The sequence below is a fragment of the Condylura cristata genome, unplaced genomic scaffold, assembly GCF_000260355.1.
Source record: "Condylura cristata isolate star-nosed mole 26May11 unplaced genomic scaffold, ConCri1.0 scaffold00006, whole genome shotgun sequence".
NCBI lineage: Eukaryota > Metazoa > Chordata > Mammalia > Eulipotyphla > Talpidae > Condylura > Condylura cristata.
In genome coordinates, this window is record NW_004567107.1 from 38,644,114 (window position 1) to 38,666,241 (window position 22,128).

At 44.2% G+C, this 22,128-nt stretch overlaps 1 protein-coding gene across 1 annotated transcript; it reads right to left on the reverse strand.

Annotated features, from left to right (window-relative positions):
- Positions 1-4,278: 4,278 nt before the first annotated feature.
- On the reverse strand, positions 4,279-21,105 carry FXN (frataxin). Its single transcript, XM_004677995.2, has 5 exons — positions 21,091-21,105; positions 19,192-19,289; positions 15,037-15,157; positions 8,784-8,881; positions 4,279-5,361 (listed from the first exon to the last, which is right to left on the reverse strand). Exons 1-5 carry the CDS (start codon positions 21,103-21,105, stop codon positions 5,211-5,213), a joined length of 483 nt encoding a protein of 160 aa, XP_004678052.1. The 3' UTR covers positions 4,279-5,210.
- Between the last annotated feature and the right edge of the window lie 1,023 nt (positions 21,106-22,128).

Here is a 22,128-nt window from a genome sequence, read left to right on the forward strand (position 1 = left end):
TGCCTGTGTTGTCAAATTTATTCCTAGATATTCTTTTTAATGCAATTATAAGTAGGATTTTCCTATTTTTTTCTTCTCACTCATTTGCATATAGGAGTTAACAGATTCTTGTGTCTTAAACTTGTACCTCCCACTTTACTTACTGTATTTATCTTTTCTAATTTTTTTGTGGTATCTTTATAGTTTTATACGATGGGGTCTTTCTCACATTGGTTCAACAGTCAAATACATTTTAGACAGATTAATAGGAGAAAATGAACAAATTAAACTATATGTGGATACAGAATCTACATAGCTATAAATCCTAAGAGTAAACAAGGCTAGTCAACAGTTTTTATCTTGAATTAGGGATGGAATAGGGGCTTATAGGAGAGAACAGAGTGACTTATGTGACAAAATCAGATCCTCTGATAATAGATTTTTGTCCTATCAGATTAATATGTTTCTTCAATATAGAGATTATTTCTGGCAATAACCCTAAATCTGGATAATACTACTAATCTTCATGGTAAGGGCAAAAGTTTGTCTTGAAACTTGCAGGACCTTAGTTGATGTTAAGTTGAAGAAATTCATGTGCCAAGGTGACACATCTTGGAAGGCCTGTTCTGGACATCTTGAAGAGACCTAGCCTCATTAAGATTAGTAACCCGATATTGAATAAAAGTGGCTAGAGTAGGCATGCTTGTCTTGTTCCTCATCTTAGAAGAAAAGCTCTTAGGATTTCACTGTTGACTATGATGTTAACTGTATTTGACACATGTTGTCTTTATTATGCTGATTTAACATGCCTTCTATATCCAGTTTGCTGAGATGTACAACAGTCTATCTCTTAAGTTATACATTAGGACCTCCCTGGAGGTGCAAGGGGTTAAGTTGCAGCACTATCAAGCTGTCCACATCCACTGCAGGCCAGAGAGCTACCCACATGGCCAGCTGACCTCTCCTGACCTGCTCGCTGGTCCCCTCAGCTGTGTGTTTCAGTCAGTCTGCCTGTTCTGCTCCCCACTCTGTCTCTGGGGAATTCTCTCAGCCCCTACCCCACACCTCTGACCTATACCCCAGTTCTTGTATGCATAAATAAATAATCTTTTAAAAAATAAATCCACATTAAGGGAAGATAGGCACTTGAGCCTGATTGTTTCTTTAGTAGACACCAGGATACAAGTGAATTCACTCTTATATATGCAAAAGGGGATATTAATTAGGATCCTTAGGATGTTGTGGCTCATTAAGTTAAACCAAAGAGTTGAAGGCATTTACTCCAATAATAGCTACTAATAGAAAGATAGTCATGAATAATAGTTTTGAATAGCAGGATACATTTATGTGATAGTTCATACCTTCCCTTCCCTTCCCTACTCTGGTATGTAGCTGTTTTCAATTGCAAAAGATAAATCCATGCCAAGAATTCAACTGGACACAATCTAAAATAACTTTAATCCTAGTGTGTACTTCATTGTAAAGAGGCCATCCTCCCTTGGCAACCTTTCATAGCCAATCCATAGAAACCTCACATTTATGAGCTTGGGTGCTTGGAGGTAGCAGGGTTCATTTGGATTTGGGGGCAAGTGTAGTTTGAGAAACATGTGATAAAGCTGTTACTTAATACTAACAATCAAACTTAAAGTTTGGTCAAATTAATTTTAGGAGGTATGCAGAAGGGGTGAAGTATTCATTAAGATTTATACATGGCCCTCCCTGGTGGCCCAGCGGGTTAAAGCACAGCACTAAGAGGCTAAAGCCCCTTCCACATGAGTTCGATTCCCGCCTGCCCTGGAGGTGACCACATGGCGCGGCAGACCTCTCCTGACTGGCCTGCTGCTCCCCTCAGCAGTGTGCTTCGTCCATCTGCCTGTTCTGCTCCCCACTCTGTCTCTGGTGAAGCCTCTTGCTGCCCCTGAGCCTCTGGCCTGCACCCCAGTTCTGTATGCACAAATAAATAAATCTTAAAAAAAAAAAAATAAAAGATTTACACATGAGACCCTCCTTGGTGGCAGAGGGTTAAAGCACAGCACTAAGAAGTGAAAGACAGTTCAGCATGAGTTTGAACCCTGCCCGGGAGGTTACTCACATAGCTCGGCAGACCTCTTCTGACCTGTCCGCTGCTCCCCTAAGCTGTGTACTTTCTCAATCTGCCTGTTCTGTTCCCCACTCTGTCTCTGGCGAATCTTCTCACCGCCCCTGCACCTCTGGTCTATACCCCAGTTCTGTATGCATTAAATAAATACATCTGACACGTGATAAGAAAAATTGTCTTAGGGAGTTCGAATCCATCAAGGTAAATAAAATGCGCATTTTGACTAAATTCGAGGTTGAGAAGAGGACGTGAAAAATATTGTTTATGAAGTTAAGTTGTACGTGTGTTGAAACTATTTGTATTGAGTGTGTGGCATGTGGGTAATCATAGGGGTTAGCTGTTTCAAAAAACTGAGCAGTTCTCAATAAAGTGGGAGAGCGTAAGTTTTAAACACTGATTAAAGGACCTCAGTGGTTAAAGACAGCGCTATCAAGCTATGGCAGCCACTGCAGCATGATTTCAATCCCTGCTTGGGAGCTGACCCACAAGGTGCAGCAGACCTTTCCTGACCCCTCTGTTACTCCCCACAGTGTATTTTAGAACATCTGCCTGTTCTGCCCCCAACTCTGTTTCTGAGAATCCTCTCTCATATAACCCCACCCCAACCCTACACCCCAGTTCTTGGTTTTGCCTCTTTTAATATGTTATACTGATGTTTACAGCATGACTCTGAAAAGCTGTCCTTAAACTTGGATGCTACCATAAATGCGATGATGTTCCAGGGTCTGAAGTGTGTGGGGGCCATGGGACTGATATTTCTTTCCTCCCCTCCCCCTGCCCCCTCCATTGGGTGTGTGAGGCCTTTGCATTTCTTTGGCCATTTTCAATGAAAGATTCCCAGTGCCTTGGTCATTCAATAATTAAACCACTGAGAATTGTATGGAAAAAAAAGTAGGCCAGAAAGGCTGGCCCATAAGGAATGAAGTGAGAACAGATTCCCTAATTTTCATCTTTGGTCAGGCCTGTGATAAAATACCTCTTTTGTTCACTCACCCAGATAGGTGAGTGAACCACTGAACTGAATTCCAAGTAAGTGAGGTAGCAAAGAAAATTTCATTAGAATTTAGACATACACATAAATTTTGTTTCCCCCCTGATTCTGACCTACTATACTTAAAACTTTCCATCAGAGGAAAAAATAATTTTATTTCTGAAGAAAGGAAATATTTCAAATACCCCTTTAGCATGTGTTGATATTGTTCTATTGTTAAGACTTTTTTTTTTTTAAATAATGGAATGTTTTTGGTTTACCCACTGCCAAAATCTTTGCTCCACATTTGCATAGAATTGTCACTAATAAATCTTTCTTTTTGGAGTAAACAGTTGAACAGGAGCATAACTTTGGGTGACTTTGAATATCCCTGAGCTCTGTTTTCTCCCTGTGTAAATGAGTCAGTAAAGATTGAAATGAGGTCCTGTAAAGCAGCAGGCACTCTGAGTCTATTCAGGCTGCTATAACAAAACACCATAGACTGGGTGGCTTAAAAACATTTTATTTCTCACATTCTGGAAGAGTCTGGAAGTCCAAGATTAAGCCTCTGGAAGAACCCCGTCTGGTGAAGGCCTTCCTGGTTCATAAATGGCTTGTCCTCACATGGTAAATGGGTGAGGGAATTCTTTGGGGTGGGGGGGGTCAGTCTTTTTATAAGAGCACTAATACCATCCTCTAGGCTTCTACCTGCATGACCTAATCCCTTCTCTGAGGCTCCCCCACTTTTTAATACCACCATCTTTGTGAATGTTGGGGGAAACACAATAAGGAAGGTTATTCTTTGACCCTGAATTCAACTGAAATTCAAGTAGAACATTATCAATAACCACATATTTACTATATAACTTAAAAAAAAAATTCACTGCCATCCCCTCATCTGCCTCATGGAAAGAAAGCTACCCTGTTGAGTTGCTGGAAAGGAACACTATGAATAATGTCTGAAATGGGAATCTAATCTATCCTGTTTAACTTCACTTAACATGCGGAGAAAGAGGGCCTCTCTGGTGGCACAGGAGTTATTTTTAGAGCTATTACCAGCCACTATAGCGTGAGTTTGATCCCCAGCCCAGCAGCTGACCCACATAGTACAACAGACCTTTCCTGTCTTGTCTGTTGCTCCCCTCAGCAGTATATTTCAGTACATCTGCCTGTTCTGTTCCCCACTCTGTCTCTGGTGAATCTTCTCACCCCCCCACACCTCTGGCCTACACCCCAGCTCTTATATGCATAAATAAAAATGCATCTTAAAAAATACAAAACAAAACATGTAGCAAAAGAGAGGTTCTGGAATTTGTGAAACTTGCCCAGAGACAGAAAAGTACTTTTGGGCTGAGCCAAGTGTAGGACCAGCGTTCCTTTCAAGAACACAGAACTCTTTCCATTATACAAAGCACATTCTCAGCTCCATTACTTTGTTGTTGTGTTACATCTCTGAGCTAATGGAGATGGCTTTTCTCCTCCGGTCACTGGGGAATGTTTTTTATTCTCAGACCTGTGCTATAGTAGTTGGTTCTCAACTGACTCTTAAACAACCCCCCCCCACACACACAATTTAGCAGTGTGTAAGGCACACACACACTTCTGAGTTACCCTGTACAGCTACAACTGGAGACACTAAGTAGAGGGAGCATGGTCTTAGGCTTGAGAATTCTCAGGTCGTTGGCAAACTTCACTAGTGAAGAGCTACACAGGTTTACATGTTTCAAGGCACAGGAACAGTTTACTGGCTACTCTTAATAAACACTGTTTGGAGGCAGAATGGTGAGGTCAGCCATGTATCTTTTGTGGTTATATCCTTCCAAGAATGCATACTGAGACCAGTTGATTTCTCCCAGAAATTTTCCTTCTTATTATTTTTCTTTGTTGTAAGGTAATAAATAAAGGCTTTGAGTGTATGAACATCATCAAAGATAGGGATATCCTGTGAGGTAGCAAAGCAGACAATAAATCCAAACAAATCTATGGAAATAACAAATCTGAATCAGGGCTAGGGTGGGAGGTGACACAGTCTTTTCACAGAGCTGTCACATGTGATACAAGTGTCCTCAAAAGCAGGGCTGGGAAAAACCAGATGCTCAGCTGAAGAAGGAAGCCAGGGTTTTTTGCTAGGGAGCTGTTAATGTCCTTAGGATGGTCTGTGCATCAAGTGCCTTTCCCAGAATAGGCCAAGGAAGATAAGTCCAATTTTGTCTTCAAGACGTCAGTCAGCTCCTTCGCCAGCAGCTCATGGAGGGACACTCCGTCATGGGAGTATACCCAGTTTCTCCCGGTCCAGTCATACCGCTTGGGCCCACTAGGAGATAAAACAAATATGCATGAAGTCCACAGGCACAGCCTTTTTTAAAAAAAATGAACATATATATTTGAATGTAGAGAGCAACAAGCATTTAACAAATATGGATTAATATTTGATACATATTTTACTGATTTTGATGCTTGATATATAAATTTATGGTTGTTGCTATTAGATTTTTCTTAAAACTTTAAAAAATTTATATACTAGCTTATTTTTACATCATTTTGTGCTATTTTTTTTATTTCAGTTGTACTCCCCGTGGGCTTCCCATCACCAAATCACCCTGTGCCAGCACCATCGTCCAGTGCACTTCCCTCCCCCCATTGTTTTTGATCCCATTCCCCACTCCACCCCCATAAAATGTCTCTATAGCTGTTCATCATTATCATTATTTTCTTGCCTGGTCTGTTATACTCCTGCTATGAGTGAAACCATCTGGTATTTTTCTTTTTCTTTCTGGCTTATTTTCACTAAGCATGATCTTTTCCAGCTCCATCCATATTGCTGCAAAAGGCATGTGTTTATTTATTTATTTTTTTGGTTGCTGAGTAATATTCTGTTGTATAAATGCACCACATCTTTTTAATCCAGTCATCCACTTTTGGGCAGTTGGGCTGCTTCCATTTCTTTCCAATTGTAAGTAAGGCAGAATAAACATGTGGGTGCAGGTATCTTTTTGAATCAGTGTTTTTGTGTCTTTTGGGTAGATACCTAGGAGTGGGATTGCTAGGTCGTAGGGAAGCTCCATGTATAGCAGTTCAAGAAACCTCTGAACAGTTTTCCATAGTGGTTGTACTAGTTTGCATTCCCACCAGCAGTGCAGGAGAGTTCCTTTTTCTCCACATCCTCGCCAATATTTGTTGTTGCTAGTTGTTTTAAGATGCCATAAGCACAGCCTTTTAAGAAAAATACTGTTCAAAATAATAGGCTGGGGCTTCCCTGGTGGCCTAAGGGTTAAATCTCAGTGCTATTCCAAAGACTACCTGAGTTCGATCCCCAGCCAGGGAGTTGACCCACGTGGCACAGCAGACTCCTCCTTGGGGTTTACATGTTTTCAGATCTCAAGCACTGTCCCTGAATTATTCCAGAGGGTAAACTGGTAATTGTTCATACATAGAAAGACCCAAAGACAATAAGTATGTGCCTCACTACTACTCTCTAGAATTTCTCTTTTGTCAGTTTCTGGTGGCAGCATGTTTGTGAAACCTGTTTCTTCCAGTTTTAAATCCATAATAGTTAAGTCTGACAGGCTACTTCATGCACCTCAAGCTCACTCAGTAGACAGCATGCATTTCTCCCTGGAATCGATGTTTGTGTAGATGCAAGTGTAACTGGTTGTGCCATGTCTTATGAATCCAGGTGCACTCAGGGTGCCCATTAATTCCACCTCCTCTTTGCTGGTGGAGGCGGGTGGATGTACAGCTGATAACGATAGTACAAGATAAACCCTTAGGTGGAGGCAGGAGCAGAGCGCCCTTGAACCCAGGAGAAGAGCACCTGCATCTACCTGAACACTCAGGGACAGCATTTCCAAAGTACAAGACTGGGAAGGGTTGACCAGGGAAGAGGGATGCTTAGAAGTGAAGCATTTTGGGGGGCTATGAAAACATCAAGGAATTCTCTATCACCCACAAACAATGGGGTATGAACATTCCCCCAAAAGGCCTAGGACCTTTGTTTAATATGCACAAACAGCCTAACACATGCCACCTGGACCATATAAAAAGGCCTAATAACCAGGACCAAATCCAGAGAGTGCTCGTCCCTGTGGCCCCATGCTCTGACTTGCTGCCGGGATGCCAGAGAGAGCATGAGGACTCCGTGGGCCCCTCAGAGTGCAGACACTGCTACCCAGATCTCCTGTGTATCCCGTACTGTAACCTCACTGGGGTGGACAATATGATGGGAAAGGCCAAGGTATCCACAGAACCTGAAAAGTTGTAAATTAAAAAACAAAATGCAAAATATCACAAATGCAGTCCCATGAAAGGTATTTTGGACCAACTGTGGAAAATAAGAAAAAAACTTTTTTGAGGAACATAGAATTCATGACTGTAACTGCTCAGCAGATTTTCTTTGCAAATTTCCATCATGACTTACAGATCAAAAAACAAAACCAAACCAAAAACAAAGCAACAAAGCACAACTTGGAATTCCTAGGCATTCTCGTGACAGAAGTTGCATAGCTTGCGTCATAGTATATGCTTCGAAATATGCCTGGAGTAGGTCATATAGCTGGTAGGTGTGTCCAATATGACACGGACATTTTCAGTTTCCAGGAACACCACAGAGGAAATTCTTTCAGTGGAGACAATAGCTGGCTCTGGTATCTCGCCTAGTATTTAGAAAGCCTCTCATCTCCGAAGCTAATAGCTCCATTTGAGTTGATCCACCTGGTCTCTGGACAAGAAGGATGAGAAGTGCTCTCCTGCATGGCACAGAAAGGGTTGGTACGGAGGCCAAAAAGAACAGGCTAATAGGCCCACAAAGGGTAAAGGCCCCCAACTTAAATAATCTAAAATGTAAAGAGCAGTAAAATCTCCAGAAGACTGCTAGAAAGGACATGATTTCTGCAGCTGTTTTTGTTAAATTATGACTACCTAGATGAGGTTGAGATGAAGGAGGTACTGGGCTTTATTTATCTTGAGCAAAGAATTATATCTCATAGCAAGATAAACAGTGCACTCTTAACTGCCTAAAAATGAGAGCAATGTTGGGGCAGGAGTTTTTTTTTTTTTTGAGTCTGGTTATATTCAGGCTATTCCCAAGTCACAGTCAATATGTTCTCTTTAGAAGTGCTAATGAATGACCAGGAAGGCTGGTCTGAAAGCTTTTGGTGGATGATTCTCTTTTACTTTCTAACAATCACTTAAACAGCAGCCAGAAGCTCTTTGCCTGTATGTTCTCAGGCCTGGAGTGGTAGGGCAGGCGGTCCCAACACAATCTTTTATTCCACTAGATGGAAAGCACATCAATGGAAAAGGCAGGAGGGATTAAATATATCTGGAGTAGCAGCTTAAAGTGCTCACTAGCTCCACAAAGGGAACAGTCCAATTCTGCAAAAGGAATCCAAGCAGCCCTTTGCTGAGGTGCTCAAAACAAACTAGAGGTTAAACTTTAACTTGCTTTGAAGACAAAGTACAGTTTGTCAGAAGCTGCAGTATCAAAAGTGGCTTTTTATAAGGGGCAATGATTTGATAGAGAAAACATATGATGGATCTTGTTAATATTTTGGTATTTGCATACAGCAGTGAAACTATCACCAGAGGAGTTACATACACATCAACTTTCCTAGGGAAGAGTGTTTACACCAGGAAAGGTTCACATGCACAGATATTAAAATATGAAGTAACACTTTTTAAATGGGCTACAATGTTATATCAAGCTTAACAGCATAGATTTTTGACTTCTGAACATACCTGGATGGAGAAGACAACCAGATCTGCTTGTTTGGGGTCTGCTTGTTGATCACATAGGTTCCTAAATCTCCACCTAGTTTAACTGTTAAAACCCCACTCTAGTGGACCAGTGGGGGAGGGAGGCAGGAGGAAAATAAGACAAAGTTAGTACTTTTTCATAGTAGCTTCATATTTTGTTATAGTTCAACACTTCCAAGTACACATGATTCCTTTACATCTTAAAGGCATGTCTTTAAGTTAGTGATTTGAAATAAAAAATTACATAGACAGAACACTGCTCTCAGAATCAGACAATGCAGTCATACCTATTACAGTCCTACCTCATTCTCTTGAACTTTGCAGACATTGTGTTTATTACAAATCGAATGTTTGTGACATGCCTGCACCGAGCAAGTTGATTGGTGCCATTTTTCTAATATCTCAAATGATGGTTAGCGTTATTTAGCTGTATGTTTAGCATTTAAAAATTTACATATATATATATATATATATATATATATATATATATATATATATTTACATCATTCTTCCTTTTGTGCATTTTTTTACCCAAGTTGTAATCCCCAGGGGCTTCTCACCATCAATTCACCCGTGTGCCATCACCATAGTCCCGTGCACTCCTCCCACCCCAGTTCTGATCCTATTCTCCCTTCCACCCCCATAAAATGTCTCTGGTTTATAGTTGCTCATTGTTTTCATTTTTACTCTATTACATTTGTTTGTCTCTCTCCCCACCCACCCCATCCCTTACACTAGCAGTATTTTTAAATTAAAATATTTTCTTTTTTTAAGATACATGTCTCTTTTTGCTCACTGAATTGAGTATAGAACGATGTAAATGTAACTTATATGCACTAGGAAACAAGCTTTGTGTGACTCAATGTTTTGTGATATCTGTTCTATTACAGTGATCTGGAAACAAACCCAAAAGATCTTTGAGGTGCCTGTGATTTCCCCAGTTCCCTACAAAGTCAGCAAGGTGAGAATGATCACTACTGCTATCTTGAGATGAGGAAACAGAAACCCTGGGAGATGTTTGGGATCATCTGAAGTCTCACTGCTGGTAAATGAGGACACCGCATTGCTTCTCTCCACTGCCAGCCAAAACCATTAGTGGAGGGAGGAAAATGCAGGCCCCCACACTAACAGAGTACCAGTAAGCCTGAAACATATAGGTGACAAGTTCATTACAAACAAAAATAAAAAGGCAAGAAGGAAAGAAGTAAGCAGATCACCTGCATTGCAATAACTTCAGCTCTGTTGGTAGAAGACAGATTTTGCAGAATAGAAATTTTTATTTCCAAACCCTCCCCAGACATCTCTTAAGCTTCTCAGCCTTTCTGCTCTAGCTTATTTTCCTCTATAGACTCTGAATTCTTCAAAGACCCTTAAGACTTTTTTGCCTAGTAAATGCTCATTTAAATTTGAAAACCAGCTTTCAACAAAGGAACCCTTTACTCCTCAGGCCTTAGGTCTCTTCAGAATGCACAGGACAATAAAGAAACAGCTACACAGCTAAGTTAGCTTTATTGGGGCTGGTGAGTGGGAAAGAGCCCTCTTTACTATAAGGCCAGATACGCGGCTGCTTTTCTTTCCTCCAGAGCCCCGTCCAATTGAGGGGCCCTGAATCATTCTTACACACTTTTCACAAACACGGAAGCTCCTGAATTGGAGGGGAAAGTACCAATAGTGATATAACTGACAGCTATTGCAAGGGGAGTGCATTACTGAGTTAAAATCACACACACACACACCTTTTTTATTAAAAAATATAGAGACAGAGCTATTGGGAATTCGGAGAGCATGAATAAAATGAAAGCATCAACAGAAAATACGAACAGTGATTCAATACCTATTCAGGGGCACACTGTGTTGGCCCTTTGTGTAAATTGTCCCTCTGGAACCATATGGGAGGTAGGGGTCCTTATCCCAACTTTGCAGGGGAGGAAAACAGAAGGCGTGATAATGACAACTTAGTAACTGGCAGAGCTGATGTTAAACCCACGTCTCTTTGGGCCAGAGTCCACTCTTAATAACTGGCCAGGCTCACGTATTGGCTGCCAGTTTTTAAATGAATTTTTTAAAATGAGCCTGGGTCATGGTATATGCCAGTTGTCTTTTTCCCCTGAAAGTTTACTGTTTTGGTAAAACTACATTTCACTGATTTAAACATTTGACAATTTGTAGCCTTTAAATGCCCCAAGGTATGTTGTACCCTCGTGCAGGGAGTGGCGAGAAGTAGTGGAAAGGGCAGAGAGCCAGGTCTAAAAGTGAGGTTCCAGTCTTAATGACTGTACCCCATCTTCAGCATGACATCTGAGCTGCCTTCTCAGGAACTCAGTCAAGAGGCTGATGGTTGCTGTGGGCTCTATACCAGCTCCTGATCACCATCACACCTTAGAACAGGAGGCCAAATCTGGGGAGAGCAGGTACAACTGCTGAAAGCCAAAACCCACTCTTTCCAACTGTGAAACTTCTGAGGAGCTCAGAGGACACTCCTTCACTACGAGCGTATTAATGAGAACCATGAGAAGACTTCCAGAAGTCAGTCTCAAGCTGTTTCCTGCACCAGGCACCTGCCCCAACCACCCTGTCCCCATACAAGATCTGCAGCTACTCCCATGCCACCCCCTCCCCCACCCCACCACTCTCACACACATCCCTACAGCCTCTCTGCTTTCCTTGCAGCAGCTAAGCTGCTGGCTTATTTGTGGGCTGGGCTGCCCCCTTCTTTCCACTGCTTGAAATTCCTGGAAAACAGATTTGTCTTTTTATCTTAGCATGTCGGTTCTCCCTGCAAAATACTGAATGAATGCAAACCCATATTTGCAAATGAATTAAGGGAGTGGATGCTGATCAGGCACTGTGGTGACATGTGCCAAGATTAAGCTCAAGACAGACAAATCTTAACACTCATTGGCGGCCCATCCCCCCTTCACTGTAATGAGATTTTCCCCAGCTGGTATTTGAAGCCATTTCCAAAGGAAAGTGGCAAAAGGAGGAAGAAACTTCCTAACTGCCTGCTTCACTCTTTCCAACTTACTGGTTCACTAGTTTTTTATGCTGTTGGAGCCCTCTGTGAGTGGACCAGATGCAGAGGGTATTTTGCTCATCATTATTATTCTTCCTTAAGGTCAATCTGAGTCTATTTTGGGTGCGTGGGTAGACTTGTGAGAGAAAGAGGAGGAGGGAGATAGTCAAAATATTTAGCAGCTGCTGCGACATGGCATTAACCCCTCAGTACAGAACTGGCCACAGCTGGTAACCCTGCCAGTACAGAGCAGCCCTGTCACACTGGGAGCAGAAGCAGTGATCACTGCTGCTGCCAGCTCACCTGGAGAAACAGACACATAGGGGGTTGCACAGTCTGAGGATTTCACGTATGCGGTTTCTCACACTCCTAAAACTACACACTGGCTTTCCCTTAAGGAATAAAAATAATGCATCTGAAGCACTCTTTTGTTTTATTTAATCTTAAGATAAAATCGGGAAAAGTTGAGGCTTCATTGTTGAAGAACCTGCTGCTCCCAACAGGCAGATAATTCACTTCAGGAGTGTTGGAAAGAAAATACAAATCCAGGATGCTAAACCTGACTCTCTCCACATTCAACAAAATGATGTGGGGGAGGGGGTGTTACAACCCAGAATCCGGAGGGGAGCCTTCAGGGGTCTGAAAACAGCCCCTACCTTGATGGTGAAATTGTATTTGTCGGTGGGTGGGGAAATCTTTTCCCAGGTACAGAGAGGTGAGATTCTTACATAGGATCCTGATCTCAAAAGTAGGCTGTGCCTATGGCAGTTACTTGTCGACAAGCTAGTGAAGGAAGGACTAGGCAGAAAGCAAAAGTTTTAAGCTGACAGGATTCCACCTGGAGTAAAAGGAAGCTAGCTTCCAGGCAACTGTCCAAACAGCCTGGTGCTTCTCTGCAGTCAAACCCTGTGAAGTCAAGTGCGGTGGAACCCTGCTTGCCTAGCTATGGGAGGTGATTTTGGCACTGGGGGACACTCCTCTTTGCTGGCTGGTGCCAGCAGGGGTGAGGCCTCGACCCACACACTGGCATCCACCATCATCCACCCAACTGGATCAGAGGACACAGCCAAGAAGATGCTCTACTGTCCCACTGAACAGGGAGAAAACAGAATGAGCTCCTTCTTGGCTGCTGCCGTCATTTGCCTACTTGGCTAGTAGCAACCTGGTGAAACAGTTATAAATGCTAAGTGGCATCAATGAAGGTGTGTTTGCAAAAGAATGTGGGCTCCATTTCCTTAGCATAATCAATCAAACATCTGTTAAGTCCCTGCCACGTTCTTGGTGCTGTCCAGACACTTGGGTACCGAGAATGGACAGTATCCACTGCAGTGGCGCTCAGACTAGCCTGGGAAGCAGGTGTGTGATGGTGGAGAGTTAACACAGGTGACCAGTGCTCCACAGTCAGCCTAAGTGCAGGGAGAGGGAGCAGGGTGGTGTCTGCTTGGAGCATCGAGGAGGCTTTGTGAACAAGGCCCAATCCCACTGGATGCTGTGGGCAGGGAAAGACTACTCAGCAAAGTCCCAGGAATAGTGCTACAGGTGTTCTGTTGTTTATAATGCACTTTCAGTTGATTTATCTTGTAGTAGAATATATAAGGTAGCACTGGGAGGATTCTCAAGGAATTCATACTCCAGGGTAAACGGCATTTCAAGGCACTTAATCAGAAGTCCAAGTTATACAAATTGCAGCTCTGTGTCTTTGGCTTTCTACATCTGCGCTAGAAAACTTCTTAGCTAGCAAATGATATGTTAGAAATCACTTTCCCTGGCTGAGTGGAATGATATTCAAGGTATATAGATTGACTGGAAAAAAACAGGTGCCTCTTATCTTGCAGGAACATGTTAGAAAGTCTGGGAGCTCCAGCAGCTGAATACAGAGACTCTGAGGGTCCGATAAGGTAAGGAAGGGCCTGTGACCCCCAACTGTGCAGAGCTTTTTGTTGCCTGATTCAATGAGTAAGTACCTCATTGTCCAGGTGCTAGAATCCTGGTACCTTTGCTTCTAATGAGATATTCATGAGAGGTGCTCCGGTCAAGCTAAATTTCAGTAATCCCATAGAAACAGGTGGTGTGATGGCTTTCTGGTATGCTAATAAAAGTCTGCAAGTGTGCACTTTAGCCAAACTCGGTTTCCCCAAATCTTCTTTCCCCATGGGAAATTTGGGGCAGAGATCCATGACTTCCCAGGTCTTCTGGTCACACTGGTGAGGCTGGCCGCAGTAGTTCCTGAGCAGCTCTAAAGTCCTGCCCTGAAATCTATCTGGCAAACGTTCAATCCTTTTTTACACTATTGCCTCAGTTTTTACCACCAAGTCCTTCTCTGTTCTTACAAACAGCTCTGACACTTCTAAGACTGTGCTGCCTGCTCTATCTGAAGAATTCCTTCTTTCCAGCAATAGCCAACACCATTTCTGTCTCTTTAGCCAGACCTCAATAATTCCATGATTTAATCCAAAATGCACACTTGATTACATTTCCTGATATTAATTGCTGTGAAGAGTGTTAACCCTCTGTAGGGATTTTACGCCACTGGAAAAAGAAAAGTTGCTCCCCTGAGGTGTAGGCAATTCTAAATTCATAGGAGGTTCATTACTCAATTCTGCCACCCAGTGGCCAGTTGATGAAGAACAGCACTCCCTAGACTTTCTGGCTCTGGGGCTCAAATCTGATTTTGCCCAGAGATTCTCCCAGGAGGCACCTGGATGGAATCCCCTGGGAAGAGAAACCTCAAAGCCTGAGCCACACCCAGCCCAATTCAATCAAAATTTCTAGGGGGTGGAACTTAGGGTGGAACATTAGAATCCTGAGTGAGCTTTCCAAAAATATGCATCCGGACCCACTTCATCAGAACCTCCTAGGAGTGGGTGGACTCTGTCATCTGAACACCTCTGGGGCTAGATCTCCCCTGTGCTTGGAAACTAGCAGTACATGCGGTGTCTCCATGCCTGCGAGATGAAACAGCACAGGCCAGGGCCCCTCCCTCCCTGACTTACATTCATGGATTTTGAGGGAAGCTTGAAATCTGTATTTTTAAGCAAAAATTAGGCATTACCAGGCTGAGTGAGAGACTCAACAGGCCTGAAGGAGCTGGGACAAGAACCCTGGAATTTAGGTCCCACCCGTAACTGCTTGCTGCTGGTTGTTTAACTCTACCCGAGAGGAAATCTCTGAGCTAAAATTCTTAGGGAGAGAACAGAAAAATGAAAATAAGCAAAGAGGTACCCCAAAGGAGACATCGTAGTCTTCAAATGTGTAAGGCTTATCTGCAAGGTCTTCGAAAAACTCTGCTAAGGAGTCCAGTGTCTTCTCTGCCAGTCTTTCATAGGTGGTCTCATCTAGAGAACTGCAGGAGAAACACAAAAGGATCAAAAACATACATTGTGAAACTGTTCTGCTTTATTAACATTAACACTTTTTTTTAAAAGATTTATTTATTTATTCATACAGAACTGGGGTACAAGTCAGAGGTGCAGGTGCAGTGAGAGGCTTCACCAGAGACAGAGGGGGGAGCAGAACAGATAGATCGATGAAGTACACTGCTGAGGGGAGCAGGGGGTGGGTCAGGAGAGGTCTGCTGGGCCATGTGGGTCAGCTCTGGGGCGGGGAATCGAACTTGTAGTGAAGTGGCTACGGCCAGCCTGCAGTGCTGCATCCTATCCTATTGGGCCAACAGGGAGGACCAAAGTAACACATTTTTAAGTCTATGACAAATAACTCACAAGCACAGAGTAAAGCATGAGAAGTTTTAAAGAGAGCACCCTCTTCCCAAATAGGCTGACTCCATCCAGTGCAACTAGGAAGAAAATCTCCTCTGCATCTTTCCAAGATTTTATATTCTTTTAAATATACAAATGAAACACCTCGTAGTTTTTATTTAATGCCTTAAAAATTGTTTCCTATTAGCATATACAGGCTTTGTATTATTTTAAAAAAAGATTTATTTTTTTATTTATGCATCCAAGAACTGGGGAATAGGCAGAGGTGTGGGGATGTGACAAGATTCATCAGCAGAGTGGGGAGCAGACCAGGTGGATGGACTGAAATCTGTTGCTGCACCATGGGGGTTAGTTCCTGGCTGGGATTGAATTTGTGCTTTAGCAGCTGGCGATAGGTTGAGGATAGGTTGACAGCGCTGAGACTTTAACCCCTGTGCCAGCAGGGGGGCCCAGAACTGTGTAGAAATTTTAAAATATAGCCCAATCTCATATCTATAATTGTGATGAAAGAAGTCATGTGCAAACATTTATATTTAATGATACAGTTTATAAAAGTAAAAAACCAAGCTAAACCAACTGAGGCTATTGAAAGTCAGAATGGCAGTTACTCTGGGGTGCGGACAGAAGTTAACTAGTTTCTAGGTAACTAGAGTAGGCAGAGGCTTGCTTCCAGAGCTGGTAACATTCTATCAATATTTCCTGAGTTGCATGGTCTGCTCATCTTTCAAAAAGTTATCAAAAGATATATGACTTGGAGACATTCCTATATTTAGACACTATTTTTCAGTTTTTTTTTTGTTTTAAAGATTTATTTATTTATTTGTACAGAACTGGGTTATAGGCCAGAGATGCGGAGGATGAGAGAATTCACCAGAGACAGAGCGGGGAGCAGAACAGGCAGACAGAGGAAGTACACTGCTGAGGGGAGCAGCAGGCGGGTCAGGAGAGGTCTGCCACGCCATGTGGTCACTTCCGGGGCAGGCGGGAATCGAACTCATGCGGAAGTGGCTTTAGCTTCTTAGTGCTGTGCTTTAACCCGCTGCGCCACCAGGGAGGGCCCTATTTTTCAGTTTTTAAAGATCACTATATAACCAGTGACAAAAGACCAGTGGTTCTCAGTGATTTGGGGAAGGGAGGAATGGGGGTGGGGGTTGCTAACAAGTACAGGGTTTCAACTGGAGTGATAAGAATGTTCTGGATTAGTTACCGGGAAGTCGTACCATCTTGTGACCATACTAAAAGCCACTGAATGGTACATTTTAAGTTGTGAATTTTATGTATATGAATTATAACAAAGACATTTACTATACTAGATACTCTTGTATGAGCTTTGAAGCCCTGTGAACATCTCTCTGTATATTACAAGATGTATCCCAGACCACAGCATCATCTGAGTTTCTAAGAGTTCTACAGTAACCTATCAGCAGTGACTAAATAATTAATGCAAGATGTGAAGATGTGCCATGTCACCCCTCCCCACCTAGTCCATCACCCCCTCAAGGGCACAACTCGGGGATGGCTACAGGACCCACCAGGAGGTGGTGCAGGGCTGCCTGGGAGGGGTGCCAAGCATTTCCTTCTCCTCCTCATCCCAGCCAATGAAAGGTGAACTGGCGAGAACCTGGAGGAGAGGGACATGTGCCTGCAGGTGCCGGACACCCCTGACTCCAGTTTCAAGTACAAAAAGTGTGGTGGGTGCTTCCGACTGCAGTGGGCTGGGCCGTGGCAGAAGCTGGCTGTCCTCTACCACCAGCTATGGTCCCAGAGGCCAGAGGCAGTCCCTGAAGATGGAAGTGCACTAGAGCATTCAGCAAGGGTCCTGCCCAAAGAGGACCACTTGGAGAGACGAGAGGCACTTGGAGAGTCGGGGGTACCTGGAACTGGTGCCATCAGAGGACAGCCCTAGCTCCAAGAGGCCTTGGAGGGGCCCAGACACTGCAGCTGGGCGCTTGCAAGGCTGCTGTCCACCTGCTCCTACACTGATCCGGAGGCCCAGTAAGGGTGGTTACTGAGCCTGTGGCTCTGAGGACAGTCAGAATGTCACAAGAAGGAGTGGCTCTTGCTCTTGTAACAGGTGTGACATGGAAACAATGAGCCAGGAGAGATCTGGCACATTAGCAGTGGAGTGGAATGTAGCTCTGCGGATTAAAGGTTGCAGAGATGGGGGAAGGCGAAGGCAGAGGTGAAGACTTTGAAGAACAAATGTTCTCATTAAGCCGCAAAAGAGCCTCTATTCCTCTTGCAAAGCCCAGGTTGCTGGCCCCCAACCAACATGCGTGCCCTTAGGTTGAGAGGCCTGGGCACGGGGTGAGGTTGCGAAGAAAGAAGGCAGCCCGGAGGCTCCTCTGCAGAAATTTGGTTGTGGTCACTGGTAGCAGAACTGACTGGGAGTTAGGAGATCAGAAGCATAATAAATGTTTGAAAAAATTCTGCTATCAAAGGAAAATGAGCCTGCCGTGCCACAGCTGAAGCCAGCCTCTGGAACCAACGTGCCAACAGCAGGATGTGGCATGGGAAGGCCGTTCTCTCCGAAAAGGGCACATTCCCACTGCCTGCCACCCTGGGACACAGGTAATGAGCAGGGGGCTCCTCCAGGGCTCAGAACCTGGTTTTGTGGAGGGACAGTCCCCTCTCCCAGGACGGTGGTGGGCCCCGAGCTGCCCAGAGGGCCTGTATTGCTGCTGTGGGCCACGGACATGTCTCTTTTCTGAATGGGAGTGTGTAGTAGTTATGGTGCTTCTCTCCATCTGTCCATCCCTGGGTGTGTGTATGGAGGTCTGGGCAGGTAGCAGTGGCAGAAGGCAGACTGCAGCTGTGGCTGGCACCTACTGGAACCCACAGACCTTCCTCTAGGGCACCCATTATACTACATTCTCTAGCAGTGCTGCAGGGAGCTGGGTCCAGGGACCACATGTGACTCAATGAATGTGAGTGATGGTAAAATGCACCTCCAGGCCTTCTCTGTGCCTGTGCCTTCCTGCCAAGTTAAACCTGGACGGGGTGGCCTGGCCTTGAGTGGCCTGGCCTTGACTGTGCAGAGGACAGGGAGACATAGGGATAGCCACGCAAGAAGGCAGAGGGCACCCACCTCCTATACATTTCACAGGCCAAGCTCAGTCTAGACTGTCCACTATAGTTTGAGCCATTATACTTGTGGGTCTATTTGTTATAGAAGCTTGGCCTACTCTAACTACTAAGATACCAAATAGAATCACAGAACTCTGGAAACAACCTAATTATCTAATAATAAGAGGTAAATGAATTATGGTATATTCATAAAGTATTTCATTGAAAATAACTTGTAGGGGCCTCCTTGGTGGTGCAAGAGATTAAGTCTCAGCACTCTGCAGCCACTGCAGCACAAATTTGATCCCCAGCCAGGGAGCTGACCCACATGGCACAGCAGACTTCTCCGGTCTCATCTGCTACTCCCCTCAGCAGTGTATTTCAGTTGATCTGCCTGCTCTGTTCCTCACTGTCTCTGGTTAATCCTCTCAACCCCTTCACCCCTAGCTTGTACCCCAGTTCTTGTATGCATAAATAAATAACTCTTAAAAAAAGTGTGAACTAGGAGTGTGTATATGTGGTATAATACAAGGAGGGAAAGGAACAGGAGAGGAGTGGGGAAGTGATTTCAGATATGGAAGGTGTTTGATCTTACCCAGGGTCCCCCAAAGTTCCAGTTGTCCTCAAATTTATCAGACAGACACTCTGCTTTTTGACATTCAGAATTCGGTTGAGGCAATGGAGGCTTAAACCCTAAAAGCCAAAGTTAAGAATATTACCATTTTTCAGTAATTCTAGTCTATTAATACACTGAAACATCACCACTTCTATATTCAAGAGTAACTGTGTTAAAAGTTTTCCAAGAATATTTCTTCGGAACCTTACTTTGAGTTCTCCATGCAGCAAGTGAAATTTATTGAAGTGAAATAAAATTAAAAAGTCAGTCCCTCAGTCATACTGGACACAGGTAAGTGTCTTGTGGCTTCATGCAGCTACTGGCACAGAGACAGAACAAATCCATCACCATGGAAGCTACTAGAAGGACTGTTCTGCACTGCTCAGGGTATGTGGTGGTTAGCACAGGAATGAAGCAAAGTATCAAGTATGCTCCTAGAAAAAATAAAAAGGAGAGGCAGAAGCCTGCTGATGACCCTGAGAGAGGGAAAGGCTGCAGGCTATTGTCTTACTAACATATCTGCAGGAGGCAGCGTGAGCTGTTGGTCTCCTCCCTATTTAAGTGTTAAGTGTCCAGGAACCCAGATCTCAGGAGGTGGGGCCTGAGCTGACCCCTGCGACCAGATGGATAACAGATGAGCGCATTGAGAGCTAGAGAGGGGGCTCTGGCAGAGGGACCTGCCCCAGGTGGGAGGGGCGGGGGCCCCTTAAGAGAGAAAAAAGTGAGAGAGTAGAGCCAGCAAGGAAGGTGATAGAGAATGGAAAGGCTGGCTGCCTTTGAGGCATACTGTTGCATGGTATGTGGAGACACCCACATGGAGGTTACTCTGGTTGTCACTAAGAGAAGGTGTTAAGAGATTGTCACTTATTCTCTTGAGCCATAATTTCCCCTACAAGCTCAGAAAAAAGGCAGAGGGCACAGGGCTGAGAGGTGAACTGAGGAAATGGGGGTGCAGAAGGACTGGCTCTAAGGAAGGGGAGAACAACTCCCTGTGTCAAGGCTTCTAAGTCATGGAGTTCTCAGATGACGCTCCATGGGCCTCGCTGACTTGACAGCCCCACTCTGGAGCTGTCACTATGGGAGCCGCCAGATACATGTGGCCATCACACCCTCGAAATGGACGCACATGCTGGGTTTTAAGCTTCACTTAATTTTTAAAATTTAAAAATGCCACTATTGGAAAAATTAAGAATATTTGAAACATCCTGAGTGTATAACACCCTTTTTTATTTGTGAATTTCATAAAATTTAATATATTTTGGTGAAAATTTAACATCACAACTGACATTAGTTGGACGTACAAAATACTGAAGAATGAGCACAAAAAGGAATGTAAAATGTCTCTATCATTTTCAGTATTGATAATATGTTTTAAATGATATATTTTTATATACTTCCATTACATAAATATATTATTGAGATTGATTTCATTTCACTGTTTTCAACATAGCTGCTAGAAAATCTGGAATTATACATTGCTATTCTATGTTGGATAGCTGCTGTAGAAACAGAAGTAAGAGGTACAGAAAATAAGGAGAGAAAAGACCCCTAAATGAACTCAGGTCTTGAGGAATCTTGGAATGTAAGGGCCCTGAGGCATCGACAGGACAGTTAAGACCTTGAGAAAGAATGAAACAGGATAGCGATCCCAGTGGCCTGTGTCATTCCACCCAACTCCACAGTACCACAGATGGGGAAGGGAAGTGTGGGATAAATACGTTAAATGAACACGATCGACTGAATATAGAAATGGTCTAAGGGCACCGAGGTTGACCATCCAGCTAGTCCCAGTGTGTATTCAGTGCCCACTTCTGGGTGCCAGCCCTGAGCTAGACATGCTTGAGTCAACAGCCTTCAGCCATAGTAGCCACTAGATACCTTCCAAAAGCCCATGCCACATCTTGTCACTCTCCTAGACCAAAAACTGCCAAGTCCTGGCAGCTTTGGAGGAGAGCAGCTCAGAAGGAATAAAAATAATAAATGTCCTTTTTGGGCAGAGGAGGGTGCCAGACCAGCTTGGCCACACCTGCTTATGTTTCTAGAGAAGCTGGGAATTCATCATCTAGGTCCCAGGTTGGAGTGTTGGCAACCCATGCCAAAGTTTACCGGACATGGTCTGGGCCCAATGTCACGTGAGGGTGAGGGGTGGGGGGAATTTAAGCTAAAGCTAACTTCCAGAGTTCCACACACAGTTTGTGTCGATCTTCACCTGCTGTGTTCATCCTCCAGCATACACCCAGCTACCAGCTACACAAAAAGGCCGTTTCCTTCCTGGCCTTTGCCCTGGACCGCACCTAGCTCTCCTGACACCTTTAAAACCCAGTTAGACGGTCCATGCTCCTGTGAATCTTCCTCTATCCCAGTCACTGTTAGGGCTTCCTCCTTTCAGGTAGTGGAGTAATGGGGACAAATATTACTTTGCATCCAAGGGAAGAAAGTGGAAAGATAAAGGTGTTGTGGACGTTGAGGGCAGCAGCCTCACAGAAAGGGTGTTACCCTTTATCTTCCCTTCACAGAAAAGGAAGAAGCCGCGCCTCTGCCTGGAACCCGTGCCAGGCCACTTTCCAAAAGAGCTGCTCTCCAGCTAAGGGCTCGGAGGCCTTGACATTGCTCCTGCACGAGGAAACGTGTTTATAGCAGCTCAGGCTTGCACAGATATTACTTGTACATTAGCTCTAGGGTTTTATTACATTTATATATTCCATAGACGATCGCTGATCCCAAAACCCAGATTCCGTCCACCCTCCCGGCCTTTGCCCTCGGGGCTCCTCGCAGTTGCGCGGCAGGGTACCGTTTCTCTTTCTTTGCAGAAAGCATAAGCGGGGCCGCAGCGCCGCGCGCAGTCTCCGTGCCGCGGTGCGCTCAGCCTCCGAGTGGCCGCAGCGGAGCGCGTCCCTGGGCGCGTGCCCGGAACGC